The sequence below is a fragment of the Hirundo rustica genome, chromosome 7, assembly GCF_015227805.2.
Source record: "Hirundo rustica isolate bHirRus1 chromosome 7, bHirRus1.pri.v3, whole genome shotgun sequence".
Lineage (NCBI taxonomy): Eukaryota > Metazoa > Chordata > Aves > Passeriformes > Hirundinidae > Hirundo > Hirundo rustica.
Genome location: NC_053456.1, coordinates 27,443,602 through 27,471,296, shown reverse-complemented (window position 1 = coordinate 27,471,296; position 27,695 = coordinate 27,443,602). Strand labels below are relative to the sequence as shown.

Genomic DNA, 27,695 nt, shown 5'->3' with positions numbered 1-27,695 from the left:
GGATCTTGACATGAAAAGGGAAAGACAAAAGACAAGCAAATGTCATAGTGATTTCCATCCACAGGCCTGGGTTGTTTTTTGTTTTGTTTGTTTGTTTGTTTGTTTTTAACCTGAATGAAGGGCTTTTCTGCCCCTAAATTCAGATCCTCAAGTTTACTCTTTGTTTGCATACTTTTCAAAAGGATAAAAATACAACCCAGAGACTGATCTTTGGTAGCTTAATATCTTTTCAAATGTTGTTCCAAGGGGTCTCTCTTGCTTTACTGTGGTGCAACTGGAATAAATTCCAGTCTCTTGAAAAGAATTTCAGTTTCAAGGCTGTACTTTTAGTTTTCACTGGACCAGTGAGGATTCCATTTGCCCTTCCTAGGGCTGATCCCCGGCAACGTGCTACCCCATGCCACCCCAGGCTGATTAAGAGGAGTCTCTTGCCCTGGGAAACCTGTGGGAAGTTTGATTTCCATGTTCATAAAAACTCTGCCCTCCCTCAGACTGTCAACAAGGGCGCCGTCCAGCTGTGCCCACTATTTATTTTGATCGTCACATTTATTATGAACAGAACTACATTCCCAAACCCATTTTGCAAAGACTAAGAAAAAAATGTCTGCTGAGCACAGCACAGCCTCTGACAGGACTCTCACTAGCAGAGGTCAAAAGGGTGATGCTGCTGCACAGCACGAGAGGCACACAGTCACGGGGAAATGGTATTCCTGAAGCTGTACTGTAGAGCAGTTGCAGAACTGAATGTAGAAGCCAGCTGTAAAACCAACAATCCAAACTTGTAGTAATCCAAGGCCAAAGTCTTTGCCTGTCCCAGTGCCCAGCTCTGCACACACACAGGCCACTCAAACCTCTCTGAAACAGCATATCAGAAACCCGGCTTCTTGTGAATTAAATATAACCAGGGGAGCCCAAGTTGTAGACTGGAAACCAAACCCTGCTGCTCCAGTCACACTCAGAAATATTCCCAATGTGCTAAAACAGGTCCCAGGTTTAGTCACTAAAAGGGCACCAGCAGGCAGCACCCCCAGACAATGCTGCTGCCCATGGGGTACATCCCTAACAGCTGGCAGCTAAAACAGGAGGGCAGCTTTGGAGGCTGTGTTGTGAGGGTACTGAGCTCTCAGCTCCTGCTGGCTTCATAAATACAAAGGGATGCACAGCACTTCACAAAGGCTAAAAATATCTAGATATCAATTGCAAGAATAAAATGCATATTAATGTAAGTAAGTGATGAATAAGTCAATGTCTAAAATGAATGGCTTGAAATTTTTTTCAAGGTGGATTCCCTTAGAGAATTCTCACCATACTACCTTGGTACCTCCATGAGGCCCTGACACTTGCCTTTATGTTGACTTGTGAGCTCTGTGATTTGCAACCAGTTTCTAGAAACTACCCCTTTCTTCAGTTGCTGAGACTCTGCCATGACTTAAGAATGAAGATGGTTACTTGTTAAATTAGAGGTCAATTAACTCCACCAGTAGATGATGCCACTTGCAATAACTGTTCTCAGTGGGTACCACTCCTGTACAGAGACAAAAGAGGAAACGAAGCCTCCGCTGCCTCTGGATATTCTCTTGGGTACATGACATACAGCCCTGTGTATAAAATGTCAAAACATCCCCGTCGGAGATTCACTGCCTGCTATAACTGTGAAGATCTCACAGCACCGTGGATTGCTGTTGACAGAACAGCAGCGCCCAACATAACACATGCCTTGTTAGCAAACTGGAAGCCTCTCAGTAGTCTGGGGTGAGGGAATAATAGAGGAAGCCAACGCAACACAAGCCAGGCCTGTGGAGAATAGCAAGTGAACGAACCTTGGCGGAGAGTCCAAGCAAAGCCTCAGACTAGTTCTTTTCTCCCCGCCTTTCAAACCCTCTCTTCTGCAAACATGGGCAGTTTTCAACGAGCTCTTCCCACCATGTAACTCAGCTGCTGAGATCAGCAGCTTTTTCACCAGAAATGCCCAAAACTGGCACAGCTGGCCTGTGCAAAGCACTGAGAACACCCAATTGCTAGTTTTCAGACAAGCTGTACCTAAGGCTGACCGTGACACCGTGGCTCTCCCCCATGCAAGCAACTGTGCCCTTGCTTTTGGCACTCCCCTGGGCCACAGAGCTCCCCAGCCAGCGGAGGGACACCACAGGCACACCAAGCCAGGCCAGGGACAGGCACATAGGTGGGCTTTGAGACAGGGGGTGGCCCCGTACCACTATGGTTCCTGGCTGTGGCTCCCTCTGTCTCTGCCTTCCAGTGCCCCCATAAACCACTTTCATGCTCCAGCAGAGCGCTATGACATCTCAGCATGGCAAATACTGGGCCATCCCAGGGAGCCAGTACTGCCTTGGCAAGGCTGCGAAACAAAAGAAACATCAGCCTCAGAAACACTTCTTTATTTGCTGCTGCTGAAGAAACAAAACCTTTATGTGCAGTAACTTTGCTTTAAACAATAACATTCGTGGATCCTGTTCTTAACCTTTTGCATCTGGTGTTCAAAATCTGCCCTGTTTTTTTTCCACGTGAAAGACTACAGATCTTATTTTTGTTTTGGCGCTGGTGTGCTATGCTGCCAGAGAAGTGCACTCAAGCTGGCACAGACCAAAGCTGGTGAGCCACCCAAATTATTGTTGGGTGGTTCAGTCCCTCTCTATTTCAAGAAGCCTCTGGGTATAATGACAGGAAGCTTGCAGGCAATTTTAAGCCAAACCTCAGAGAGGCTGGCATTCGGTCTGTGTTAAACACTCCTTATTAAAAGCTGTCCGGTCCGGATTCTGGGTGGAACTTTGATATCTGCATGGAGTAAAGAATAAGGGGCACGTTTGCAAAATCAATTGTGCAGTTTTTATATTTACTGCACGTTTACCACATATGTCATTTATTACACAGTGGAAAACCGTTAAATGCACAGTAGTTGTGCCAAGTGGCATTATGCTTTTAACAGCTTTATTCGTTTAACAGCTCCAGTTCTCATTATATTTTGCCATGTGGTACATGAGATTTTTATGCATTTAACAGTTTAAGAGGGTTCCATGGTATTTTCCTTTTATGTATTTCATACCGAGTCTGGGATTTGGTTTGGAGGGGTAGAGGGACTGTAACCCCCGCACCTTGACAAGAGAAAGCAAAACGCAAAGAAAATTAACGATTACATGAAGAAGGAAAAATTAATCAGATCTCCATGTGTCAGGACACAAATACCTGTAACAAGGACAAGGCTTTCCCATGTGCTTTGATAGCCTTTGATGCTTGCTTTACATGCCTTTTAACCGTTTACCTTACATTTACTTTAATGACTATAATGTCATTTCCCTGCACAGAGGGAAGTGTGTGTTTTTCAGAGTGCATGCACCTAGATACTTCTATCCCACTCTCATTGTCACGTGCACATTTGTGCATTTTTGTGTGCATACTGATGCCCTCTCCTAGCTGAACTGAATAATTTCATCCAGGATCAGAAGCAGCTCTTTTCACTGAGTAAACAATTCCTTCCTACAATCTCCAATCCACTTGCTGCCCTTCAAAAAAAAAAAAAAAAATCTGTCTGTCCTCCTTTCCACAAAATCCCTTCTGGTGCATATATTTTTTTAAAGAGTTGGATGAAATTTTTAAATTAATGGATTCTCTTCAAGAATTTCACCCCGACCTAGGTTTGCCCACATATATTTTTTACATCCAAGGTAAGGTAGAAATGAATCCAGCAGAACTCACTGCAGCGCCTTCTCACGCCTTTTTGTAAAAATGATTGGATCCAATGTGAATTATTCACATGGCAATACTGTATGCAGCACATACAACATGCTAAAAAGGAAACACCTGCCTAATATGCTGTTTCCCATTGCCTTCCCTCAGTTAACCACTTGAGAAAGCAATTTCATTAACTGCTGAATGAGTAGGATACCACCATTTTTAAAGTTCCTTGTCCTACTAGCAGAGGTGTAAGTTATGTATCACACGTGGGAAAAGACAGACATCTTTGTACAAAAGGGGAGAAAAAGCTTGGCTGTGAACTGACCCTTTCCTCAGCCTCTTTCAAAAGGGAAAAGGAAACCACTTAGGCAGGCAAAAGTCAAACATGACAGGCTCCCCGGAGATGAAAATTATTATTATTATTGTAGGAACAGATGTAATTTTATTGGTGGGAAGAAGAGATGGATCTAGTCCCAACCCCAGAGTTTGCTTTAAAAACAAAATCCCAGAAAGCCCCACAACAATGAAATCCCCTATACCACTCACCTGACTTTTATTGGCAGCCACTTTGGCAAACAGAGCTTGAGATACCTTGGCCCTTTTCATCTCCTGTTGGATCTCATCATAAATGGCAGCTGTGATGTTGACGTTGGCGCTGTCCGCCTTAATGGGGAGGTCTGTTGTTGGTGTCGAGGTTTTGGCCTACCAAGAGACCATGAAAATAATAATTAAAAAAGTGCTGCTTTCAGCCCAGCCATCTGTGCAGAAATTATCAAAGGATTTCAGTCAGCTGATGCCAAACTGCATTAGCTACAGAGGGACACTTCCTGTCCATTATTCTAATCAGGTTAATTGTGATTGGAAATAATTGCAGTGCATTCCTATAGGACATGCAAGGCCCTGTCAAGTCTCCCCCTCTCCCAGCATGTTTACTGAGCAGCTCAACAACAGGATAGGTAGCTGGGGCACTGGGCTGCAGGCACACGCTGACATTGGCTTTGCCAGCCAGCTACTGCAGCACAGCCACCAGGCTCTACCTTCTCCCCCTCCCTCTAAAAGTGGCCTACACCTTGGAGGAAGAGCCAATTCTCCCAGAAAAAATGAGTAAATGGGTAGAGGTCTCTAAATAATAAATTATTACTCAATTTAATGCACTCCCTCAAGTCTCCCTCATCCTTTATTAAAACTATACGTATGTCACTTGAGTATGTATGGTTTCCCAGCCTTATCATCATTATGCTAGCCAGACAGTCACCTAATTTCACCTAGGAAATCAGTGGAAATGAAAAAAAAAAAAAATTCATTTCATAAAGCTGGGCTTTGGCATGCCTTTGATGTGCTGCCCTCATTCTCCTAAACTCATATTGAGATTTTGTGTATTCCACTGCACTCCTTTTAATTGAATGATTTCCCATCAGCTTCTGTGACAAATGAAGGACAATAACGGACGCTGCCAGTACTCTCCCTGGGCTGGACTACCCCTGCAAGGCTTCTATCAATGCAGTTCAGAAGACTGCTACAGGATGTGGATTTAAAAGCCCCTTGGACTGGTGGTCCCCAGAATGCACTGGCAGGAGAGGGAGTGAGAGCTGTGTGATGCTCATTGAGCGCTCCCAACACCAGCTGCCCCTTGGAGGCAGATCTCATTCACTTTCCCAGGCTCAAAGAGGAGAGATAGCAGAGCTGATCACTGCATCCCTTACACTTTTTAAGAGAAACATGGGTTACTGATATAAAATCTCTGTTTTGTCTTGAGACGTAAAGGTCTTAGGAAAGAACACAACCTAAACAGCAAAGCTCACACTTCCTGACAGACCCAAACCACCCATACACCCCAGTGACACTCTTATTTGGCCCAATTATGAACCTTCTCAGATGGATCCCATTTTCGTGTCAGAGCTGAAGTCTGCTACAGTAGATCTAATGTTAATTTTTAACTAGGCAGACATGACCAAATGTTTATTTGTTAATAGGAAGGTTAACTAGGCAAAACCAAACCTTCTGAAATAATTCTTCTTCTATTTTGTTGTCCTCCAAACCTTCCTCTTCCTGACATCTCTTCTGTACCGAGGCCACATTAATAATGAAGCCAAAATCCAATCAAGACAACCCTCTAGACTAATCACTCTTCCTTATGACTTCCAGATAAAGCCTTAACCAATGCGTATTTTCTCCCTTTCCAGGCTCAGCAGGCGCCGCTCTGGGCATGTTCCCTGCCTGTCACGGGCAGGACACACGCAGAAAGGGTGTAAGATCTTCCTGTTCCCTAAGGCCAGCCCCGTGTGCAGGCAGAGGCAGCTGGACAGCAGCTGGGGCAGAGCACGGCCACCATGCCCCAGGAGGCCAGGACTAAACCACTGCCATCCACAGGCCATGGCAACACAGGGACCAACAGGCACACCCCGCCCTGAAATTCAATGCTTACAGATAGACGAGAGTTAGGGCAATTGTGGGAAATGTAAGAAAACAACAAAGAGTTCATGAAAAGGAAAAGGACTGTCCAAGTCTGTCAGGACTGATTTAATGGAGACTTGTCGGGTATAAAATCTTCCCAGGCACTGGAGCCTTTGGCTAGCACAGCAGCCGAGGTCACCATGGCCTCAAAGGCTGTTATGGATGTCTAAGATCCTGAGAAGAACAAAATTAGCATGTAAAAGAAAGACTTAAAATATAACCCCATCCTGCATGGGTCCCCTATACTTTTAAGTCCACAGCCACATGTCAGGAAAAAGCCTGCCCTGCACACCCTGAAAGCTGCACTATATTTTATTTAATCACTGGGAAGGGCAAATACCAAGCAAAAGTCACTAAAATAAAGTATTTAATGTTAAAGGCCTAGATTCAAAGCTGGTCTTGACAGTAAGAAGGAATTTGCCACTGTTGAAACATCTTATTGCAAACAGTGGGGAAAAAAAGAAAAAATGCTCACAATCACAGTGCCAGAGCACTGCAACCCAGCCTCTTACTGCTGGGGTTCTGTGTGCACACAACTCCCAGCAACTCAGAGCATCCTCCCCACAGCAACTGTACCCCATTTTCTGGATCAATCTCTTGTTCTCACCTCAAGGTAGGTCCTGAGCCAGGGATACCACAAAAGGGTGCCTTGGGACTGGCTCAGGCAGAGAGATGAGCTGGGTTACCTTGCATGCCCTTACAGCTGCCTGCACGCCAGCCCCAGCACGAGCATTTCCACAGGTATCTGCCATTCCTCTCCTACCCAGCACAATCAATCCTGAAAGCATCGCCGCAGATATCGGTATCTATGGAAACCACGTTTCCAACTGCCATTCCACCACCTTCTCTGGCACACTGACACAGTTCCTGCAAGGCTGGTACAGCTCCTACCGCTGCTGCCCCAAAGCACCCCGCTCCAGGGTAGGTAAGAGAGCTGCCTGGGGAGCTGACGCTGCCGGGATCGCCGCGCTGCCTGCGAGGACGGCATTTGTCTCGTCAGGACGAATAGCAGGCATATGGGGAAGCGCAGTAGCCGTGCTGCCTGCCCGGGAGCTGGGAAGAGCCTCATTTGCAGAGGTGTCCAAGTTGTCAAAACAGCACCTGTGCTGACTGGTGCTGGCCCTCTGAGGGCTGGGGAAATGTTACACAGCGGGCACGAGGCGAGCACTGGGTACACAAACCTTTGTGTGCTGCCTTTGCTGATCAAAAACCTCACAATATTCTGTTGGACTCTTCAAGCTGAAATAAGGCAAGTACGTGCTGGTTTATACTTCTAGAGTACCGTTTTCTAGCAACATTTAGCTCTTACAAAGGCAGGCAAAAATTCCATTATTTTAAATTATGTTCTAGCTGTGGCTAGAACACGGGAAAAAGTCATATTTCAACACAGGAATGAAACAGGGCATGAGATCCAGTTTTTATTCTCACCAGATTGCATCTTAACTCTCAATTTCCTTTCTGCGCTTGATTCCAGTACAAAACCTACTGCAACAAATAAAAGCAGGAGTAAGCTAATTCTTTAATGAATCAATATCAATGCAGAAAGCGGCTACACTGTTTAAATAGTAAAATAGTGTACCCACTATTAAAATCCCTATATATTTTGTCACTTAAAGGTAACTTAAAAAGATAATGAGCATACAATGAGTTTCCCATGTAATGAAAATTCAGTGTCAAATTTGGGTCAGCAGGATAGGCTTGTTTTTAGTGAAAACAGTTCTTTACATCATTTGTTCAGTGAAGTGCACCAACATGTCGTGGTTAAACTGAACAACCTCAACAGCTTCTACAAAATCAACACACCTTCCCTAAGGATGGTCAGTTTGAATGTGAAACTTCACTGCCCCCAGCAGTGCTTGCTTGCTTACTTGCTTACTTTTAGCAGCTGTGACTACAGAACTCAGTGAGAAGTGATCACTGATATTATTAGAAGGGTTACATGGGCCCATTTACTACAGATCAGTAAAGTGCTAGAACTGACACATCATGTCTGTACTGTCAGAAAGATCACTCAGGTCAGGCAAATATCATGACAGGAGTTCATCAGCAGCCCTGTGCCAGAGTACACATGTGGGACTGCATCAGCCTGGTACAAGGGGGGATGACTACTACAGTGTAGTTTGTGGAAAGTTCCTTAGTGCAAAGGAACACCCAGGGAAGAGTGGGCGGCAGCAGCACGTTAATAAACACAAGCAGTTAAGTCAATGAGATAACAGCTGCTTGGGAGCTCTAAGCATCATCCTCCTTCCCAGCACGCTGTCCATCTCCATTCTCTGTACCTCAAACATTTACTTGGAAAAACCTCTAACGCAAGGACTGCGATTTCCTATACACAATACGGAGCACAGTATTTTCTAACAACTTCTATCTAATGCACTATCAGCCTCTGCTCACTAGACACTTTTTATGGCAACATATATGAACCAGAAGCCCAGAAATTTCCCATGTTCTGAAGAAGGTAATGGACACAGGTAAAAAGCTACATGCACTGTCTTTCCGTAATATATTCTCTAAAAGCCATTTAATGGACATATATCAACAGCCTGTATGTAATGTCCACATGCACTCTTCCAGGCACTACTGTTACATATTCTTTTGCATTTATGGTCTTGATTAAAGACAGAATGATCATCACAGTCTCTTGTGGACATCCACTAAATGTCTCTTAACAGCCACTCCAAAACCTTACAAAAGGTTTTCCACAACTTATCTGGGCAAAGGGATCAACAGACAGGGGAAGGGTAGGAAAAAACCTCCCTTCTTGGAATTATCCAGACAACGAATGGGTAGCAAGGGATTGCATCTTACCTGGGGTGTTCTGGAGGAGCTTGGGCTGCTGGCAGCTGAAGACACCATGCTCACGTTTGGGTTCATACTTCTCTCTCTCTCATCCTGATAGATACGATCCCGCTCCGAGTCAGGCAAGTTGAGGAAATTCTGCATCGCCCGTAAGTTTACCAGGAGGGACTGGGAGGCTGTCCTAGGGTCTTCTTCTTTACGCAGGATCTCTGACAACAAACCCTGGTTTAAAAAAAAAAAAAAAAAAAAAAAAAAAAAAAAAAAAAAAAAAAAAAAAAAGGCAGTCATGCGTTGATGGGTTTCTTTGGTTTTTAAAAATTTGTTTAGTGTAACCAGCTGGGTTGTAATACTGAGAATCTACATCAGAATCTCATGGGCTCTCCCTGAGGGGATATTTTGTAGGAAAGTGTTTGTCTTCTGGGGGCTGGGGCTTATTTTGGGACTGTCCTATTCTGGCACAGTAATAAGCTTCTGAGTGTGGAGATGCTGGATAGGAAGGTAGGTGCACTGGTTAGAAGAAACTGCAGTTATCACCAGGTGCTTGCTGCAAATATTTTAGGAGCTGTTAGATCTCTCTCTCTCTTTCTCTTCTTACTTGAAGCTGGGAACACTTGGCAATTCTGCTCATCTTTGACAAATCTGCCAAGGTTGGTAAATTTAGTTTCGACATTTAAACAGTGCAGGAGGTTTATAAAGAAAAATGTTTGGCTGGGTTTTGATGTTACAGTCCGCTCATTTCAGTTTGGACAGTCATTTCTGAAAGAAAAATGAAGCAATAATAAAACCTTCGAATCTAGCTTCAGGGATTTAACCCATTCTTTCATGCCTCACTTTAAAATGCCACAGGCTTCACATTGCAACCATAAATGAACACCATATTAACTCAGTTTTTACAAAAGCCATTACACAGCATTTCCAAAAAATAAAGGGGGGGAAAAAAAAAAAAAAAAAAAAGATTTGGAGAGATGAAAATGTCATTAAAAGAGGCTTAAATCTAATGATGGGATTAAATTTCCGTGTAAGAGTACGCACTCGCACTCAATAGTTCCACAGATTATCTAAAAGTTAAAGGCAAAGCACACAAGTCTGGATCAGGGCCTAAAGAAACTACCAAGGACACAGCACGTGCCACCAGGTCCCCCCTCACATCAGACACTTCAGCAACTGGGACTCCATTCCAAATAGCAGCAACAGCAAATTCCTGAACTACACCTGTTTTCATCTACTGGTGTGCAAGGAAGCAGAAAGGGAGCATTTGTGCCCATCACGACTACTCATATCTTAATATAACATATCATTATGATATCAAAACGATATCTTACATTAACATGCAATTCTATGTGCTCATTATTTCAGAAGGCTATTCTGCCAATATGCTTCCCTGAGCCATCTGACACCGTTCCCACCTCTCTCCTGTCACAAGCCGGAGGCTGGCTGCAATGCCGGCCGCAGAAGCCGGGTGAAATCCCAGTTGGAGCTGGGAGGGCTCACCTTGGCCTGCTCTGGCAGAGGAGCAGCTCAGCAGGACCCTGCAGACCCCGACACGGCCCCGCTGCGGCTGTTGACACGAGTGTTTTGCGGTTACTTCACAGCCAGGACCCAGGCAAGCCGCTTCCCAAAGATAGGCAAGGCTTACTCCTTTCTTGTCACAAAAATGTTACTAGAGAGCAACCACGCACCCCAAGCCCTGTAATGCTTAGTTCTCATTTATTTTCTTCCATATCAGAGAGCCTCCTTCAAAAAGCCTTGCTAAAAACACTGTCACTACAGTTGGCCAATTAAGCAAATGCCGACATTTTTAGTATATACTGACCTTATTTACCAGTCTTCCTGCCAAAACTGACCAACTAATGATGTACCTGCATCTGCATTTATCTGCTATTAAATACCTATACTAAAATACACATGTGAGACCTCTACTTCAGCAGAGTTTATACCACAAGTGCTCTAAGCGAGCTCCACACACAACCTGAGGGTAGCCCCCGTCTTTTCAGCTCCTCATCTACATAATCAACTCCCAATTACATTTTTCTGCAATGATCAGTGTGGGCACCAGAAGGACTGAAGAAGGAATGGAATCATGGTTAGCACCACTAAGAAGTGGGATGCGAGGGAGATGCTGGCTGGTGAAAAAGATCTGCTCTCTGGGAAAAAGATTGCAAGAAGTTGCAGTGCTGGGCTGTCCTCTGGTATTTTGTGTGACCTCAACACAACTGCATGCTCATACCTGGCTTCTTCTTCAGGATTTACCACCTCTCAGAGAAGCTAAGGACATTCTGAAAAGCTTTCTGAAGTTTGACAGGCTCATAGGCTGGGGGAGATTAACCAAAAAAGGACATACAGGGGCTTGAAGCCACAACCTGCATGATTCCAAGACCGATGCAAGTCTTTATTAAAATTGTCCCCTAGAGTCAGTGAAAAATTCTTCAAATGCAGCAAATAAAGGAAATACCAGATCCACCAATTCTCTAAATTTCCAATTTCCTGTGTCTTTGAAAGGATAAATATATAAAACTTCTTTTTAAAAGAAAAACTCAACTTCAAAAATTATTGAGTTTAGTATGAAAGAAGGGGACCTGAAAGCTACTGGAGCTGGCTCTAAGACAGTTTTTTCTCCCTCCCATTTTAGCCTCACTAAATTTATGGTCCAATTTCAAAAATGGAGAGCAGAAACATATGTGAAAGCATGCCAGCAATTACTTTTCTGTGCAGTCATTGACTGTGTATGTAAATCAGACTCACAGGTACGAGTGGCTTGGTCATGGCACTAAGAGGTATCTCACTGCCTGACAAACCGACCCTCGTGCCTGAAGGCTCTGATTTATCACCAGAAACATCTTATCACGCGGTAGATTTGGTGCCTGCGCTCCTGCTTCCACGAGGGTCTCATCCTGACCTGCCAGAGGGACGCAGCAGTATTTTGCAGCACTGCTGTTCCATCAGCAGGCTGGGAGCATCTCCTCCTAAGGCTGACTCCTGCTCCGGGGGGGACACCGCGACACAGGAGCCGCTGGCAGGGGCGAGCCCTGCTCCCCGTGCCCTGCTCCAGGACCACAGGTAGGAAAGCTGGCTGCCAAGGGGGTTTTTCTGCAGCTCCTCTAAGTGATTTGGCAGCTTAGGAACCATGTAAACAGCAGGAGAGCTAATAAGAAAACTGACTCATGAGGGACAAATCTCGTGTCCTCCTGCAACTGAAGATAACAATGCCGGTAAACAGCAGCAGCAGCAGATAGCTGAGTGATAAGGGAGGACAATAAAATAAAGCGTCTTGAGAGCAATAACGTTTACAATAATGTAATTCCGAGCTACTGAAGTATACGCAAACTAACCAGTGAGCAACATTATAAAAAATAAAGTGATATTAAATAATCTGTTCAGCCTTTTTGTCACCTGCAACAAATTAGGCTTTCAATATGCAAAACATCTTCCTTCCAGAAAAACAAATGATCATGATTTCATTTAATTGTAATTTAATGAGGCATAATGTATTTTTTAAAGTGATATACACCAGGTGTGTGGTGAGGAAACTGGCCCAGCCAGACAAACCCTACTGTTTCTATTTTTGAGAAAACCCTAAAGGCAGCCAGAGACTGTTTTCATTTCTGCAAATTATGTTTCTGCTGGAGGGGGTGAGGGAGGGAAATCCACAGCATTCATAGATTTCTTATAAAATTCCATTGGCTAAATTAGCTCATTCCAACTTACTTCCATCTCACATATTAAAAAATAAAAATTAAAAAACTGACGGTTTGCAGAGTGACCAATTCTGCAAACCTAAAAGATCATCTTCAGGGACTAGAAAGCCTCAGTCTGACTTTAAATAGCCAAACAGATCTTCTACATAGAACACAGCTCCCAGGATACATTTTAGGACACGTAGCTTGATAATATCTTTGCTTTTCCACTCCTCTGCATCATTTTTAAACCGGCTGCTGAAGAGGCAACTGATGAAGTTTAATGTTCACACAGGCTGTGCTTGCAAACGAGGGGTGTGATCACCCTGAGACAAGGGCTCTGCACAGCCTGGTTTACCCTTGGAACTTGCGCTATTTTTAAAATTACACACTGGATCCATAACTGGCTTTAAGAAAATAATACCTGTGGTGGAGAAGAAAAGTACATGTCCAATCAAAACAAGAAAGTCACCGAATCTATTTAAGGCAGGAGTAATTTTGACCGTGTTTTTTTAAACTAGCTGAAATGCAGGCCCTTCAGGCCAGCAAAGTCCCTGTCACAGGGGTTTGCTTTGCATTTATTCTGTGCAACCCCATTTGTGAACTTCTTTTACTTTTATTAACTACAGGATTTCCAGGACAAACAACCCAAAACCTCACTGGCACCTAATCTTTTTTTAAGCAGCTTCTTACAATGTAGAACGAGTGTTATTCCAACTGACTCCGACACCCAGCGGACCAACTGACCAGCCTTGGAGGCAAACACAGGCTTGACCAGAGCACACAGGTGGTGAGCAAAGCTTCTGTGCCCCCTTCCCAAAGGGCTTCTGGAAAGGCTGTCGGTGAGATCTCAGTGGGACAGCAGACTGCGCTACCAGGGACCAAAGGCAGGACAATTTTGCAAGCAGAACTTTTGAAAAGCAATCTGGATGGGGGCGAGGCAGCTGCTGGAGTGCAGCCCAGGCACTCGTGTCCCGGGGACAGAGGAGGACGAAGGCCATCAGGCAGCAGGAGACTCCCAAGCACTGGACAGGGCCTCACACACATCAGGTTTGATGACTTGGATAGAAGTCACCCTTCTCTCCCTCTTACAGACCTAAGCCATTTGACTACAAAACCAGGCACTAATGTTAAAGAGGTTCAGAATAGACTTTGGACAATTAAAACACTGGCCAAGACAAAAAATTTAAATAAACCCAACTAATGTGCTAAACCTCAGTTTATATGTTCTGTATAAGGAAATTATATATATGAAGGACTGAAAAAGCATAAACACTTTTTCAGACTTTCAGTCTAATTGTGCCTCTCCATACTTCAGCTATGGCCAAAAGCAACAGAGAAAATGCTGAAATACTAGAAAAATATTGCTTCTGCAGTGCTTAAAGTTCCAAGTACTTTTAAGCCCTGCACTTGCACTGACAAGTCTCTATAGAAAAGCTATTCTGCTTTCCATCAGGGATAGATGTGACCCTGAGAAGGGTGACAAAATGTAGAGATTTATTAAATTTCAACATCTGGATCCTAAAGGTCAGTGATGCCAACCCGTCCCCCCTCAGCACACAAGGCCTGTTTCCAGCAAGGAAGGCAGCACCCAGGGAAGCCCTGGTTAGCTATGCGCTTCTACTGAACTACATCATGACTGCATTTTGAGAGTACAGTAACAAACTTGATTTTGCCAGGCTAAAATGATATACAGTTTTTTAATATTTATAGTTGTCCACTACTTGCAGTTGCAAGCTGGACGCAGCAGGCCAGTCCAAGAGCTCTGCAGCAGAAGCACTGACTTCTCACAAGCCTTCATGGAATAAAGCATTTCCACCCGCTGTGCTCTTCTCACGTCAAAGCAGGATTTTACCACACCATCCCTGTCTACCTGCACTCATTCCAGGTCTCACCTTCAGTATTGTCCTCTGGGCTGAACAAGACATATTCAACAATTACAACATACTTTCTTTGCCTCTAAGTATACAGCACTCGCCAAGAACCTCTATATGAAGTACTTGTAGGCTTCTTGGGACTCAAGTTCATTTTCAAATGCTCACTGCTTTGTTTCCATTCCCTTGCATCTCTTCCTAATTCTAGCTAGGATATGAAGCAGAAGTGCTGGAAGTCTATCAGAAATGCTTATCCTGGCAATCTATCCAGTCCAATTTTCCTGAACAGAATTGCTTTAGATAATCAGTGGAAAATTTTGAGTGGTTAGCCAAACCAAGCACCTTCACATCCATTCTGTCACAGTTTCCATCAGGCAAAAGTGTTTTTGTACCCTGTTCCCTGTCCAGCTCTTCTTTCTCAATAGTCAAAATGTGTGGTGCTATATTTGTATCAGTTTTACAAACCTCAGAACTCTGAGGACTCCGACTGAGGCTAACTCTCTGTGAATGGAAGACCAACAGTCTCCCAGTACATTTCAGCGTACCCACCACATCAGTCCTTCACTTAGAAGAAATCTTCTGATCTCCAGATTCAGTGCCTACAGCCAGAGTATGTGCCTTGTTCTTAAACTCATTTAACTAATGCTAAAATACATACATCTCAGGAGAGAGCTGCTTAGGCACAAAGCATTTACAGGCTGATTTGAATAAAACTTATACAGGGTGCAACAATGACAATTGGATTTTTATTATTAAAAATGAAGTGTTTAAATCCTCAAAGAAAACGGCTTTATTGCATTAGTTTAATAAAGCCTCTTTTTTATTATGGTATCTGTTTTTATGAGGAAAGACAGGATGTGCATGCGGATCTGAATGTGGATGCATGTGGAAAAGGAGGCAGAGAAAAGACCCACCACCTGCAGCCACAAAGTGCCACCATTTATATGACATGCGTGTCAGACCTGTATCCTGATATACGCTGAAAAATGAGCAAAGACACACAGCCTGTGCACACTGCAGATCTGTGCCTTTGCTTCCAAGGCTCAGGACTCCTGTGCATCAGCTGAGCAGGCAGAAGCCACCTCCTACAAGAACACATTCTGAAAGCCTGACTCACATGCTACTTAAGATCTTTTCATTCAGCCTATTGAATACAATTAAGCTAATTGAAACTGAAATTTTGGGCAGCGCAAAACCCACTATTGGAACAAATATCCCATGTACCAAAAATCTGCAATTTATTAAAGTAAGCACTTCCCTTACAGACTGCCTTCTTTCCTGTGTGTAACAGAACGCTGCTTGTGCCACATTACACCCAAGAATAAAACAAGCAGGCAGCATGAAAGGGTTTCATGCTACAAGAGAGAGTTTTCTATGAGGGTAAAAACCAACCAAAAATCCCCCCAAAAACCCAAACCAGAAGCCGTGCTAATTGAAAGTTTGTGCACAATGGGGCAGACACCATAGCAATGAATGCAGCATGACTGCCTCACTAGATACCAGGCAGAGAATTAAAGCTCCTTGTGTTCCTCTCATTTGAGTTAAAGGGAAAATTACATGCAAAATGAATTCTGTCCAGGATTTGGCTCACAAGCAAACAGAGGTGGAAGAGTCAGTTATTTCAACAAACCGTATTTCTGATCCTAATGCCCTACAGAGGACACTCTTCTGAACCCACTTCCATTTGGGGGAATTTTGCCAAAGAAAGCAGAATTAAAACGAAGCACCACAACCCACAGCCCTCCATCCTTAGCAACCACACTCCTGCTGTCAGAGCCCCCAAACCCTCTACAGGTGACCAGTGACACCTTTGTACGCCAACAAATGTTATTTCCCTCTTCCTCACTGCAGAACCCTTGACTTGCCTGCAGTTGCACCAGAAGTTGGGGTAACACCCAGCATCAATCCTGTGCTCCCCTATGCCTCAACCCACACCTGCAGCCAAGGTGTGACCAAATCCCTTGGACAAGGAGGATCAGTGCAGCTTACTTCATCATAAACTTCACAGCATCTGAAGCTGGTGGAGTTTTCTCCTCCTCAGGCTGTTACTTCCTTTAATCCAAAGAGACGTGGCTGGCACCAGCTACCCAGGCAGGAGCTGAGCTGGGGGTGTGCTGCTTTCCCATCTGCAGGCTGGGAAGCCAACGCTCCCACATGGAGCTACTCAGGGCAGGAAGGAGGGAGCAGTGCTCTTTGGGAAGAAAGTTACAAGAAGCCTGAACACACTGGTGTTTTTATCCAGCTCTCTTTGTACCTTGCCCCACAACGACTTGATTTAAAAAGCCTCAGATTCAAGCATATTTCCAGTTTAGGAGGCTGTTCAGTTAAACAAGCACTGGCCACTTGCCCAAACATTTTACTAGTTTTGGCTATTATGTCACAACACTGGTAAGAAACAAGATACTTGAAAAAAAAGATACAAACTGAAACTCCTTCAGTCTTGTAGGCTTTGCAGTCCACTGAGCACTCCCGAGGAGAGCAGCAGTTCACTGATCAAGTGATTTAAACTGTCTGGACTCTTACAAAAAGCCCAATAAACTGTCCTGACTGCAACTCCATGAGCCTGCAGCAAAGACGAATGCTGAGCAAACAAGGAGAAGATGTTCATTTTCTTTATGCAGAACAGGATTCAAATTACCTATTTTCCAGTTTGTATTTTGAAGAGTGTGACTTCAGCCCCTCCAGATATGCTGAAAAGCTTTCCAGCAAAGCACAAGGTAAATCCAAGAGAGCAATATTCATGCATTTCCTTTAAAGTAGTCCTCTTATAGTCCTACTTTTTCCTGTAAACAACATCACATACCAATTTATCAAAACATTACAACCTGCAATTAGCAAGTTCCGGTTATTATAACTTTTGGTTACAATCTGAATGCTAATTTAGGAGACAATAAACTGCAGGATGGTACAAGGACTCTGCCCCGAGGATGGGCCAAACTCCATGTGTGTATTCTCCTCCAGGAGGAAGTCCATAGCCTTGACCATCAGGCCAAGGGTCCTGCTTCTCATTTCAGAGTACGTCCAGTGGCCAATGTGGTGCTCATCTTTTCAGGGGCCACCCACCACCTAGAAGTCATCCTCATGTAAAACAATGCAGGCTTCAGCCAAGTAGGCATTTTTTGAAAACTTCAGCCTGCACTGGAGCAGTACTGCACCGTACTGACAGCCTTCTGACTTCAGTGTTTGAGACCAAGGAGAGACACCAGCTCCCTCTGTGCACTACAACCTCCTCACCCCATAGAGTCTGTATACTGCAGGCAGTTCCTTCACTCATGAGCTTTGACTGCTTTCAAATATGTGCACAGGGCAATTCCAAGTATGAGGCACACCTGCTCTGACAGCTGTAATTCTCTTACAGATTTGCAGTATTAATCAGAATTTTCCTTGGTTTTTTTCCTCAAGATCAAATGCCTTTATACAATCAGAAAATGTCTGAAAGTCCTACAGAAATCAAACATTTCACAAATGACTGTTTTAATAACAACTTCAGCCTACAGCTCAGCTTTCATGTCTACATGCCTTACGAAGATGCCTTCCATTTTAAAGGTATCAGGTACGACTATCTAACTCTCAGGTGTCTGATGGGACTCATAAAGCTGTCTGCCTTCAATTCAAACCCACTCACACTCCTGCATGCAGTTTTTTAAGGTCCAGATATGGATGCCTAGCTTTCCATTAGAGAGCTGATAGCCCAGAGCAGCAGTCTGAGCAGAAGGAACAAACTATTTCAGTAAACAACACATTCTTCTGACTTAGGGCTCAGAGGCAAGAGGGAACCAAGGCCAAGGATCTTGGCCATAAAAAACTTGGGCACAAGAAATGCAATTACACAAGCAAGAAACTGAACCTCCTGCCCCAATAATACTGCTAACTTCCTTAGCCATGGCAAGCTCTCCCCAGGCCACAAGAGCAGAGAAGGCTACACAGAGCCCAAGAGGGTGTCATTCCAACAGGCACCATTCTTATCATGGCTGAGCAGATTGCAGGCAACACCATCTTAGATAAACATGGTAGTGTGCACCAGCATTTTAAATCATTTTGAAGGTTGTGTAGGAATTTCTTACTTATTGAAAAGTAATAATTATACTGTCTCTGTGGATGTGCTTCTACCCGTCCCATGTAGTGAATAAATAGGTATTTAGATTCCACGATAGTGTGAATTAAAATTATGACACTAAGTCTCTAAATACAAAAAGCAGAGGTTAGCCCAAGACACTTACTAAAAATCAGGCATATACACTTTGAGGGCTCTTCATTCATACTGGGTGTTGCCCCAACTTCTGGTGCAACTGCAGGCAAGTCAAGGGTTGGTCATTCCCACTTTCAGATGAATAGGAAAATGTTCACTTTGGGACTTTCTGTTTGAAAGAAACCCTCTTCATGCCTAGCTCAGCCTGGGCCAGTCCTCACCAAACAGCATGGGCAGCTCTCCTGTGCATACAGCAGCCTGATGTCCAGTCTCCACTTCAGTGGGAGCACTGTGCTCCAGGAAATACACAGAACTTGTCACAGAGCATGAAGTGCTTTGTTTTCATGTGTGCAGACAACATGGCCACAGGTATAAGCAAACATTGTCTTCAGTTAACGCATTTCCAACTTTAAGAGGAAGATTTGGATGTTTCACAAACCATACAATTTCATCTCTCCATCTCCTGACCCTCCTCACGTTCTCCCTCCCACACACACACGCATACGTACAAGTGTCAGCCACTTGTTCCGATGGATTTAGCCTAGTTTGGATCAAAGCTTCCTCTACTTCATTTAACAGATTTGCTCAGATGGAAGGTCTCAGGGGAGAAATAATGTTAGTAAGAAGGGGCTTTTCACCATTGAGTATGTAGGTCATTGGACTTTAAAATAAATTAGAGAATAGTTTATCTATTAAGCAAGCCTCACAGTACATATTTCATGAAGCTATATTTAATTATAGGCTAATGTGCACCACAGAGCTACCACGAAGCAAGATTAAGCAGTGGCCCATAATGCAGTGATTAATACCATTATTAGCTGGCTGGCACACAGCATCTATTATTTGGTACCATCAGGAGAAACAACAGACCTCCAGTTTCCAATGCCAGCACTTCTGTGAAATGCAACAAACCCAAACCTTTCCAGAGTGAAACACACATCTCTCTGTACCTCAGAGGCAGCAGGGGGGATGCAAGGAGGTTATGGTAGACTTGAATTTCCACTCCAAAGTACCTTTTACCGAGTTTGCTTCTCCACCATAGATGTTCGGGGATATCCCATACGTTCTACTGTGCAGGGCAATACTGACTGCCTGAGCCCCTCTTCTTAATACCCTGAACAGTCCCTGATGTGAGGGCAGCTTGATTTGAATTGGAACCAACAGCTGAGGACAAGGAAACGTAAGTGTGTATCTACACTCTTGCTACAGTGATGGCTTCTGGGGATGTAATGTTCTGTAAGACCACTGGTCTTCTGTATTAGAGCGCTGTTGACTAACGGAACACTGTTGTGAGACGAGTAAATCCTTTATGGCTGCTGTAAGGCTTGCCTGTCCTGCAGTCAGTATGTACATCATATTACTTATGATGGAGGGCTAAGAAGGAGGTAATACCTTTCTTGTTGGGGAATGAGCCTTTGACTTAATAGCAGACTTGGGCATTACCAACCTAGGTCTCCCTGTGTGGCTAAAGGAGAGCTTCACGTTCATTGACAGTGACAAAACCCTCACTGGCAACGTCACTGCCAACCTCTCACCCCAGTTCAGAATATGTCATTCTGTCAATATCATCCACCTTGATTATACCAGGCTTTATATACAACGGGTTATGATCCCAGAGGGATGAAAAGCTTTTCCAAATTAAAAGCAGCATTTTAAAGAGGAAATACTCATACATTCCTATGTAGTTTTCATTTGATATCCTCAAGGCTTACCCCAGAACTCAAGTGTTTTTTTCTGAGTGCAGCCATCTTATGAATTTAATGGAAGAAGGGAAGTAATAAAATGTGCTCCATACTTTAATTAGTTCCCTCATAACATGGCATTTCCAAAATGGCAGTGCCAAAGAAAATCATTACTCTAGGAGAACAGACGAAGGCACTGTATGGGGCAAGGGACAGACCTCCTAGCGATATACACTCCCCGTTTACTTCTCTTGCTGGTAAATCTTACCTCAAAGAACAACTCCAGCTACACAAAGGGAATTTGTACCAATATTAAATATTAAGCCACTTTCATTTCTTAGGCCTTGCTACAGAGTACCACAATTGAGAGCTCACAAGTTGTACCCTGCAGGATAAATGTAAATGGCCTGTCTTTCCGACCACACATTCACCCTGGGTACTCCAGGTGCCAGGCTTAAGCTGATATTATCATGCAATCATTTCAACATCTGCATTTCACTACCTGAGTGAGCAAACCTGTGTCAGATGTATGAAAGCAAACATGAGCTGCTACAAAAGGCAGACACTTTTCCCAGCACACTTCCCTTACACATTTCTTGTGGGAGCAGCCTCTGGCACTAGTTGTGGCATCAGTTGTACCACAGCAAGGAATTGAGGAAGCGTCAGAAAGAAGCCCAAAAACACCTCTGACTCTCAGTCTCTTAGGCAGGGGTAGGGGCAAATGTGGAAGTTTATAACCACAGAGAGGAGCTAAGGGAAGAACTTCCACGAGCAGAATGACTGCTAGAGAACAAAGCTCAGGAGTGACCAACTGCAAACAAACAGCTGTTCTGGAAAGAAACAGCCTTGTTCAAAACTGACAAAGATACTGGAGAAAAGACTGAGAGTGGTTTGACCTGTTTCTGTGGTACACCCTCTGCCCTGATCTGCAACAACCACACAGCCCCACAAGAGCCACAGCTTTGCCCCTTCCTGGTTACAGAACAGAAATTGATACCTGTGTGCGGTTGAATGCTACTCTTGCAAAGACAGCTTGAGACACACTGGCTCTCTTCAGCTCATCTCTGACTTGCTGGTAAATATCTGGAGAGACTTCCACCGATGAATTTGATGGCTCTGGTTTGACAGCTCTAGGGATGGGTGGATGATTCAAGAACTGCTGGTTGATAGCTTGTGGGTGCTGGTGAGCCAACAGTCGGCTGACAGCAATCTGCTGGTTTATCAGATGAGCCATCGCTATCTGCTGCCTCACCAGTTGTGGACTGAGCTGAGGAGACAGGAGCCCGGGGTTTATCATTGTTTGCATCGTTGGCACTTGGTTTCGGATCGGAGTACTGTGGTGAATTTGGCCATGAGGAGACTGTTCATTAGATTTTCCCAAAGTTGCCAGCTGGTTGATATTTGGTAAGTGCATGGGACGTTGACCAAGAACACAATAGTCTGAAAGGTTTTCTCTTTCCACTCTTTCCACTGTTAAAAAAGAAAAATTAGCTTGCTGTCATTTCAGTTTGCACTTAGGGCAAGGATTATATTGCAGGTGACTGCACACAACAGCACCTGCTTTACTTTGTAAATTCTACACTTGCATAGAAGTATCATAGAAACACAAGCAAAAGCAGCACAAAAGTAACACAAATAATTAACATTCTTTTGGAATTCCCAGGCTTCATCCACAGCTCATGAAGACTCTTTATAAACCAACAGCAGGTATCCTCTCCAGCCTCCTTCCCTAAAGAAACATCTTGGACACTTCCATTTATACTGTAACTAATATTTGAATTTGTCACAGCAAATTGATTAACATTTAAAAGTGGTCAGTGTTTCAGAATCACTGGCATCTAGGTAAAGGAAAGAAACTCAAACTGACATCCACTCACACAAACCAAATGGAAACAAAGCCATTCCCTGCACAGCTCATGGCGCTGCTTCTCATTGCAAACTTGGCAACTGTTGCCTTTTCCACAAAAACTCTACCTTGCACTGCCTGCGGATAAAGCTATCTGGTACCATCAGCTCACCCAGGTGCACCGCAGCAGACTCATGCTGGTTGTGTGAAAGCATGTTACAAAACAGTGACATCCACACATGAGAAAAGTTTAAAGCAGCGGTTCCTGTGGCCAAATCCTCATTGCCATGAATCTGCGCAGAAACTTTAAAGCACTTCTGCCCACTTGAAAGAAAGTGCCTACACTCTCATCAAAAAAACTTTGTTTAGCACAACAGTGATCTCTAAGTGACGTCATGTTACAAAAATTTAAACAGTACAAACTAAATGCATATGCTGTAGTTTTATATACTGATGTGCATTGTCCCTGTTAAATATCTTATGTCAGCAGTATCACAGTATCTTTTCAAGTAACTGCAAAACTAAATGTACATACTACAAAATGAAATTTTCTCTAAAATACTATTTGAAATAGGAAATTAAGTTTAGCAAGTGCATAAATATAACTCCTATCTAGATAATTTTAAGCAATCAGAAGTCATTTGACAGTAGGTTGCAGATTCCATAAGCCTCCCTATATGCAATTGAATAGGCATTTTTATATTGATCTGATATAAAAGTGCTTAGAAACACGTACCATAGAAAACCCCTACCTCATCCCTGTATTGGTCTCTGCAGATAACAAGATAGGATTTATTTCAGAAAGGTCATAATAACTATTATAACTTGTGTAATGATTAACAACTGTATGAGATTTTGAACTCTTTTTAGAAACTTGATATATATAAAGCTTTGAAGCTTTACACATTAATACCCAGAATGGCAGCTACTGATGACTTGCTCTGATTTCCTCTAAACAGAAAGACAGCTCTTTCCACCTTCCAGAGTTAATCTAAGACAGAGAGGGAGTCATACCCTGAACACATGCACACAGTTACTATCTTTAGAACTGTCACTCCGGAACATCACAAGTACTGAATTTTACAACTAGGTGAATTAATACACAGGATCTCCTTGTAAAAAATTTTAACTCCCTCTTCCCATTCTTTAAAAGGAAAATCCCATAACATCTCCAGCCTTCTATTAAATAATTGCTTAAAAAAATTCAAAATAAAAATTAATTTTTAAGAAAACTATGAATTCCACTTTTCCACAAAACCTAATGTCTCAACCCGACTGAATTTCTAAGTTAGTGTACACTTGTATTTCAGCTATGAAAGGCAATGCGGAATGTGTGATACACAAATATTATTGTCAGCAAATGACCATTTTGCTGTGTTACTTGCAGGCTGTCAGATACATAATGCAGTATTTCATCTTGCTGAAAATACTGAAAATCCCCGTTCAAAAGCTGCTTCTCACGATGTCAGTAGGCCTCTCTGAAATGAGGTACAGAAAGCTCTATACCGCTTCAGGAACAGACACGAAATCAACGTGAAATACGCAATAGGAGCAGCGCTAATTCCAGGGGTGGACCCATCACCGATACAGAGGGGTGGGCAGGGGAGTGAGGGGGGGCTGCTTTGTCACAGCCTCACACCATGTTCTGCAACACAGATGATTCAGAGCCAACACGGCCATAGTTATCGCCTCCTCAGCCTCTCTGCACTAAGCCTGCACCTGAATACTGCCATTAAATACACACAGTTGCTGGCCAAATGCAATTATGCCAAAGGTACAACAGCTACTTGGCAGGTGTAAGCAGAAAAAAGCTGTTGCTCAGTGTAATTAAATACCTGGAGCATCCTGCTACATCACTGACAACCCTAAAAATCTCGAGTCCTTCCGCTAGGAGTTTCAGAAGAACTGAAAAAGTTCTGAACTATTTGTAGTTTGAGGAGCACACAGAGAATAAGTCACTGAAACCAACAAATTATTACTTGTTAGAACATAAAAACAGTAACCAAGTGTTTTTGAAAACTTGGTGAGAAATAAACATAAATAACATTCACTTTCTGGGCTGAACCACATTTGCCAAGTTTCCACCCACTCTTGACTTCAATGCCAAGTTATAAACCCCTATAAAAATAAAGTTTAAGATGAAAAGGCTGCCAGGTTGTTAATCTCTACAGTGCTTCTTGGAATTACACAGAAACATCACCTGACTTGCTTCCATAGGTATATTTTTCCCTTATTATCAGTTTCCTTTTTTGATCGCATTAGACTATACAGCCATGCTTGTACTCCCTATAAACAAACCAGATTCTAGTCACTTTGACCACTTTAGTAATAAAAGGTTACCATTAGCAGTTACGCTGGATGGAAAAAATGTGCATTACTCAACTCCTCAAGACTCTTTCCTTCTCTAACACATTGCCCGTATCTGATTCCCTGTTGTTCTTTGGGAACTATGGATTGGTTACCAAATCTGCAGGGCTGAACAGGAGCAAGACTGAGACAGCCTGAAGATGGAGACTGGCACTGTCCTGACAGACAGGCCAGCTTGCCAGCAATGCTCCAAGAAAAAAGGGATACAGGAGCCACAAAGCTTCTGTGCCACCAGCATTCTGCCTCAGATCTTCCTGAGAAAGGGCTTTTACCTTTCCATCCTCTGTTTTCCATGTTCATACCCAATTATAGTCTTTCCCTTGTTTGCTATTGTTCTACTCAAACTGGGGATATGTTCAGAGCTCTTGCAGTCCTGTACTGATTGGAATATAAAGCTGTACTGATTGGAATAAAAATATCTGAGGACAGAGCAGCAGGACCGTACATGGGGAAGGAAGGGGTTCCATGGATATGTGCTGTCTATATCCAAGTACTGCTGATAAACTACTTCTGCTAGCAAAGCCTGTGGTAGTTAAATAAAAGCTGGTTCAGGAGGCTGTTACCTACCTCCATCTGTGGTGTGACCACACCAAAAAACATTGCAGTGTTTTCATTCTATCTCTGCATCGCACGCTTGGTATACAATTCTGCAGTTCTTTGCTTGAAGAGCTCGCTTAAACCAAGCACAACAGCACTGTCATATCACAGAGCCACTCACCCTTCTGAAGCCAACCACTAGGTAAGCAGAGACTTGTGTCTGGACAACAGACACTGTACTAAGCTCAGTCATTAGCCCTGAGAGCACTCTAGAATAGCATCTGCCCTCCGTTTTTCTATACCTCCCTACATGTCACTACCTCTGCAAGAGTCAGAAACCAACATAATCCCCAGAATGGGAGCAGCAAATTATTGTATTTGAATATTCCATTTTCATCCTATAATGATTACCATGTGTCAATGTATTTCAACTCCATACTGAGTTAAAACTTCCTGGATACAGCACAAAAGGAATTCAGTGCACCCTTCCCCCGTGTGATGCTCTTAACCTCTAGCCCAATCTTCCTTGCACAGTCAAGCAGCTGACGCAGACCACAGCACAATAGCTTGGGGTGGTCTGCATGCAACTTTCCATTTAAAATAAAACCAGCTCAGAAGATTTAAAATAAGATTTATTTCTCCACCTTCCCTTCCCCTCACACTTTATTTGCACTGAGTTGTTAATAGGAACATTCTGACAAACAGCCCGTGGGGCATTTAGGGCTTATGCGTGGCACTGAATTGACTGACAGCACTGGAAACCAAATTCCTATGCACAATAAGGGATGCAGCAGGGAGAGCAAGAGCGTAACGCGTCTCCCAGCACTGCACCGCAAGCGGGGACACAGAGGACCCGCCAGCATCCGTGACCCAGCGTGTCCGGAACTTTTCAGTCCCACAGGCATACAGGCACTCTGCCCCAGAGTAAGAAGAAGCTGGTAAAGAAGCGTTTTGTAATAAGTTACTGGCCGGCAGAATTGCCATGCTTCAATTGTGACAGGATGTCACCACCCAGGGCTGCTCTCCAGTGCTTCAGTTTGCTTCTTTGTTTTATTTATTATTTAAAACCTGGGGATCATAAAAGCCATTTCTAGCAGTGGTCATGGCCAAGCTGGGAGAGCTCTGTGAACTCTGGTATACCCTGCACACTAAGCTTGAGACAGAAAGGTTCCCACCATTTCTCCTGGCTTAGCATCATCCTGCTCACTGGAGCAAGACTTGAACTTTGGAGCCACGCTTGGGGGACAAAGCACAGCACCAGCTCCACCGTGGAGAGACTGGGCTGCTGCACTACACCCAGAGGGTGCCCTCTTGCTTATGCCACATAATTATGAACTACCACTTCGTAAATAACAGAACCACTCCAGAGCACAGGAGGTGCTTTTAAAGCGGTAATTCCCTATCTTTTTATCTGTAATTGGGATAATTACTTATTTCTTTTAATCACAGCCCACTTAACCACTTCAGTGCAAAGGGCTGGTCTGAGGAGTCTCATTTTTTTTCAGCATCTAATCTTTGTATTTACCCATAGTCATTCACTGGCTTCAGCGCCTGATGGACACTTGTTCCTGCCCTCAGAACTGAGGGAAAAGCAGGCTGACCAGAGAGGCAGATGTGACAAGAAGCTGTAACTTTTAAAATCTTTTCCTTCCTCTACTCCTGCAGGACAGCACAGAACCTCAAAATAGCTATAGAGCACATACAGAAATTGTTTGGCCGCTGGCTGTGGGTAGCAAAGGCCTTTATCCAAGCCTAATGGAAAACAGACAGAAAAGGCCATTGTCTGTTCTTTGTTGAGTTGCAAGCCATTCAGTTCCCACCAAAGCACAAATCACTATTTTTTTACTTAGAATCATCATTAAAAGTGGGCCTTTAACCACCAATCACCAATCTGAGGTAAACTGAGCTGAGTGTACTAACACTGCTGAGTTTCTTTGCGCAGCTGACCTTCTCATCCCTTATCCTCAAGACAAGCTCTAAGTCATCCCTCGGGACACAGGGATGCTAACATGTCCTCTGCCAGTCCTGCTCAAGCATAGGAAGTCATATTCTTCACACGGGCTGCCCCTGGACTGCACTGCTCCCAAAGATGCTTGTCAGAAGACAAGCACCATCATCTTATTTTTAGATTTAACTTTGGGTTTGTGCATAGGTTCAAGAGGCACACAGAAGTATGAACTCAGTTCTCCAGAATCATGTTAACACATTTTATCAAAATGCCAGCTCCATCTGGCATAGAAAACCATTACACTGAAGGTGACCACCTGCTCTAATCCATGTATATCAGTCAGGTGAAACAGAAAAGGAGAAACAGCAGAATTATTAGTTAGAACTGCCTGAGAGAAACCCAGCTAGTACTGGTTTAGATGAATTGATGTTATACCAGATATAAAAATATCTCCTGTCCTGTCAAACTACTCTAACAGTAGACCCAATCTTTTGTGGGCATCTCAAAAGGGAAGCACAAACCTCCTAGAGGACCCAGTCAATTGTGCAATCCCCCTGGGAAATACGTGCGTGTGTCTTCCTGATTCATAACATCAGAGATGGCAAAGGGAGGCAGACAGAACACAAACAGTATTA

At 43.6% G+C, this 27,695-nt stretch overlaps 1 protein-coding gene across 5 annotated transcripts in view; it reads right to left on the bottom strand.

Moving 5' to 3' along the window:
- The window catches only part of SATB2 (SATB homeobox 2), a 130,333-nt gene that overhangs the window by 33,387 nt on the left and 69,251 nt on the right, over positions 1-27,695 (bottom strand). For all 5 annotated transcript variants that reach the window (XM_040070059.2, XM_040070062.2, XM_040070058.2 and 2 more), the window contains 3 exons: positions 21,360-21,832; positions 8,953-9,165; positions 4,237-4,392 (listed from right to left, as the gene is read on the bottom strand). In XM_040070059.2, coding sequence (XP_039925993.1) covers positions 4,237-4,392; positions 8,953-9,165; positions 21,360-21,832 — 842 coding nt within the window. The remainder of the gene's footprint in view (positions 1-4,236; positions 4,393-8,952; positions 9,166-21,359; positions 21,833-27,695) is intronic.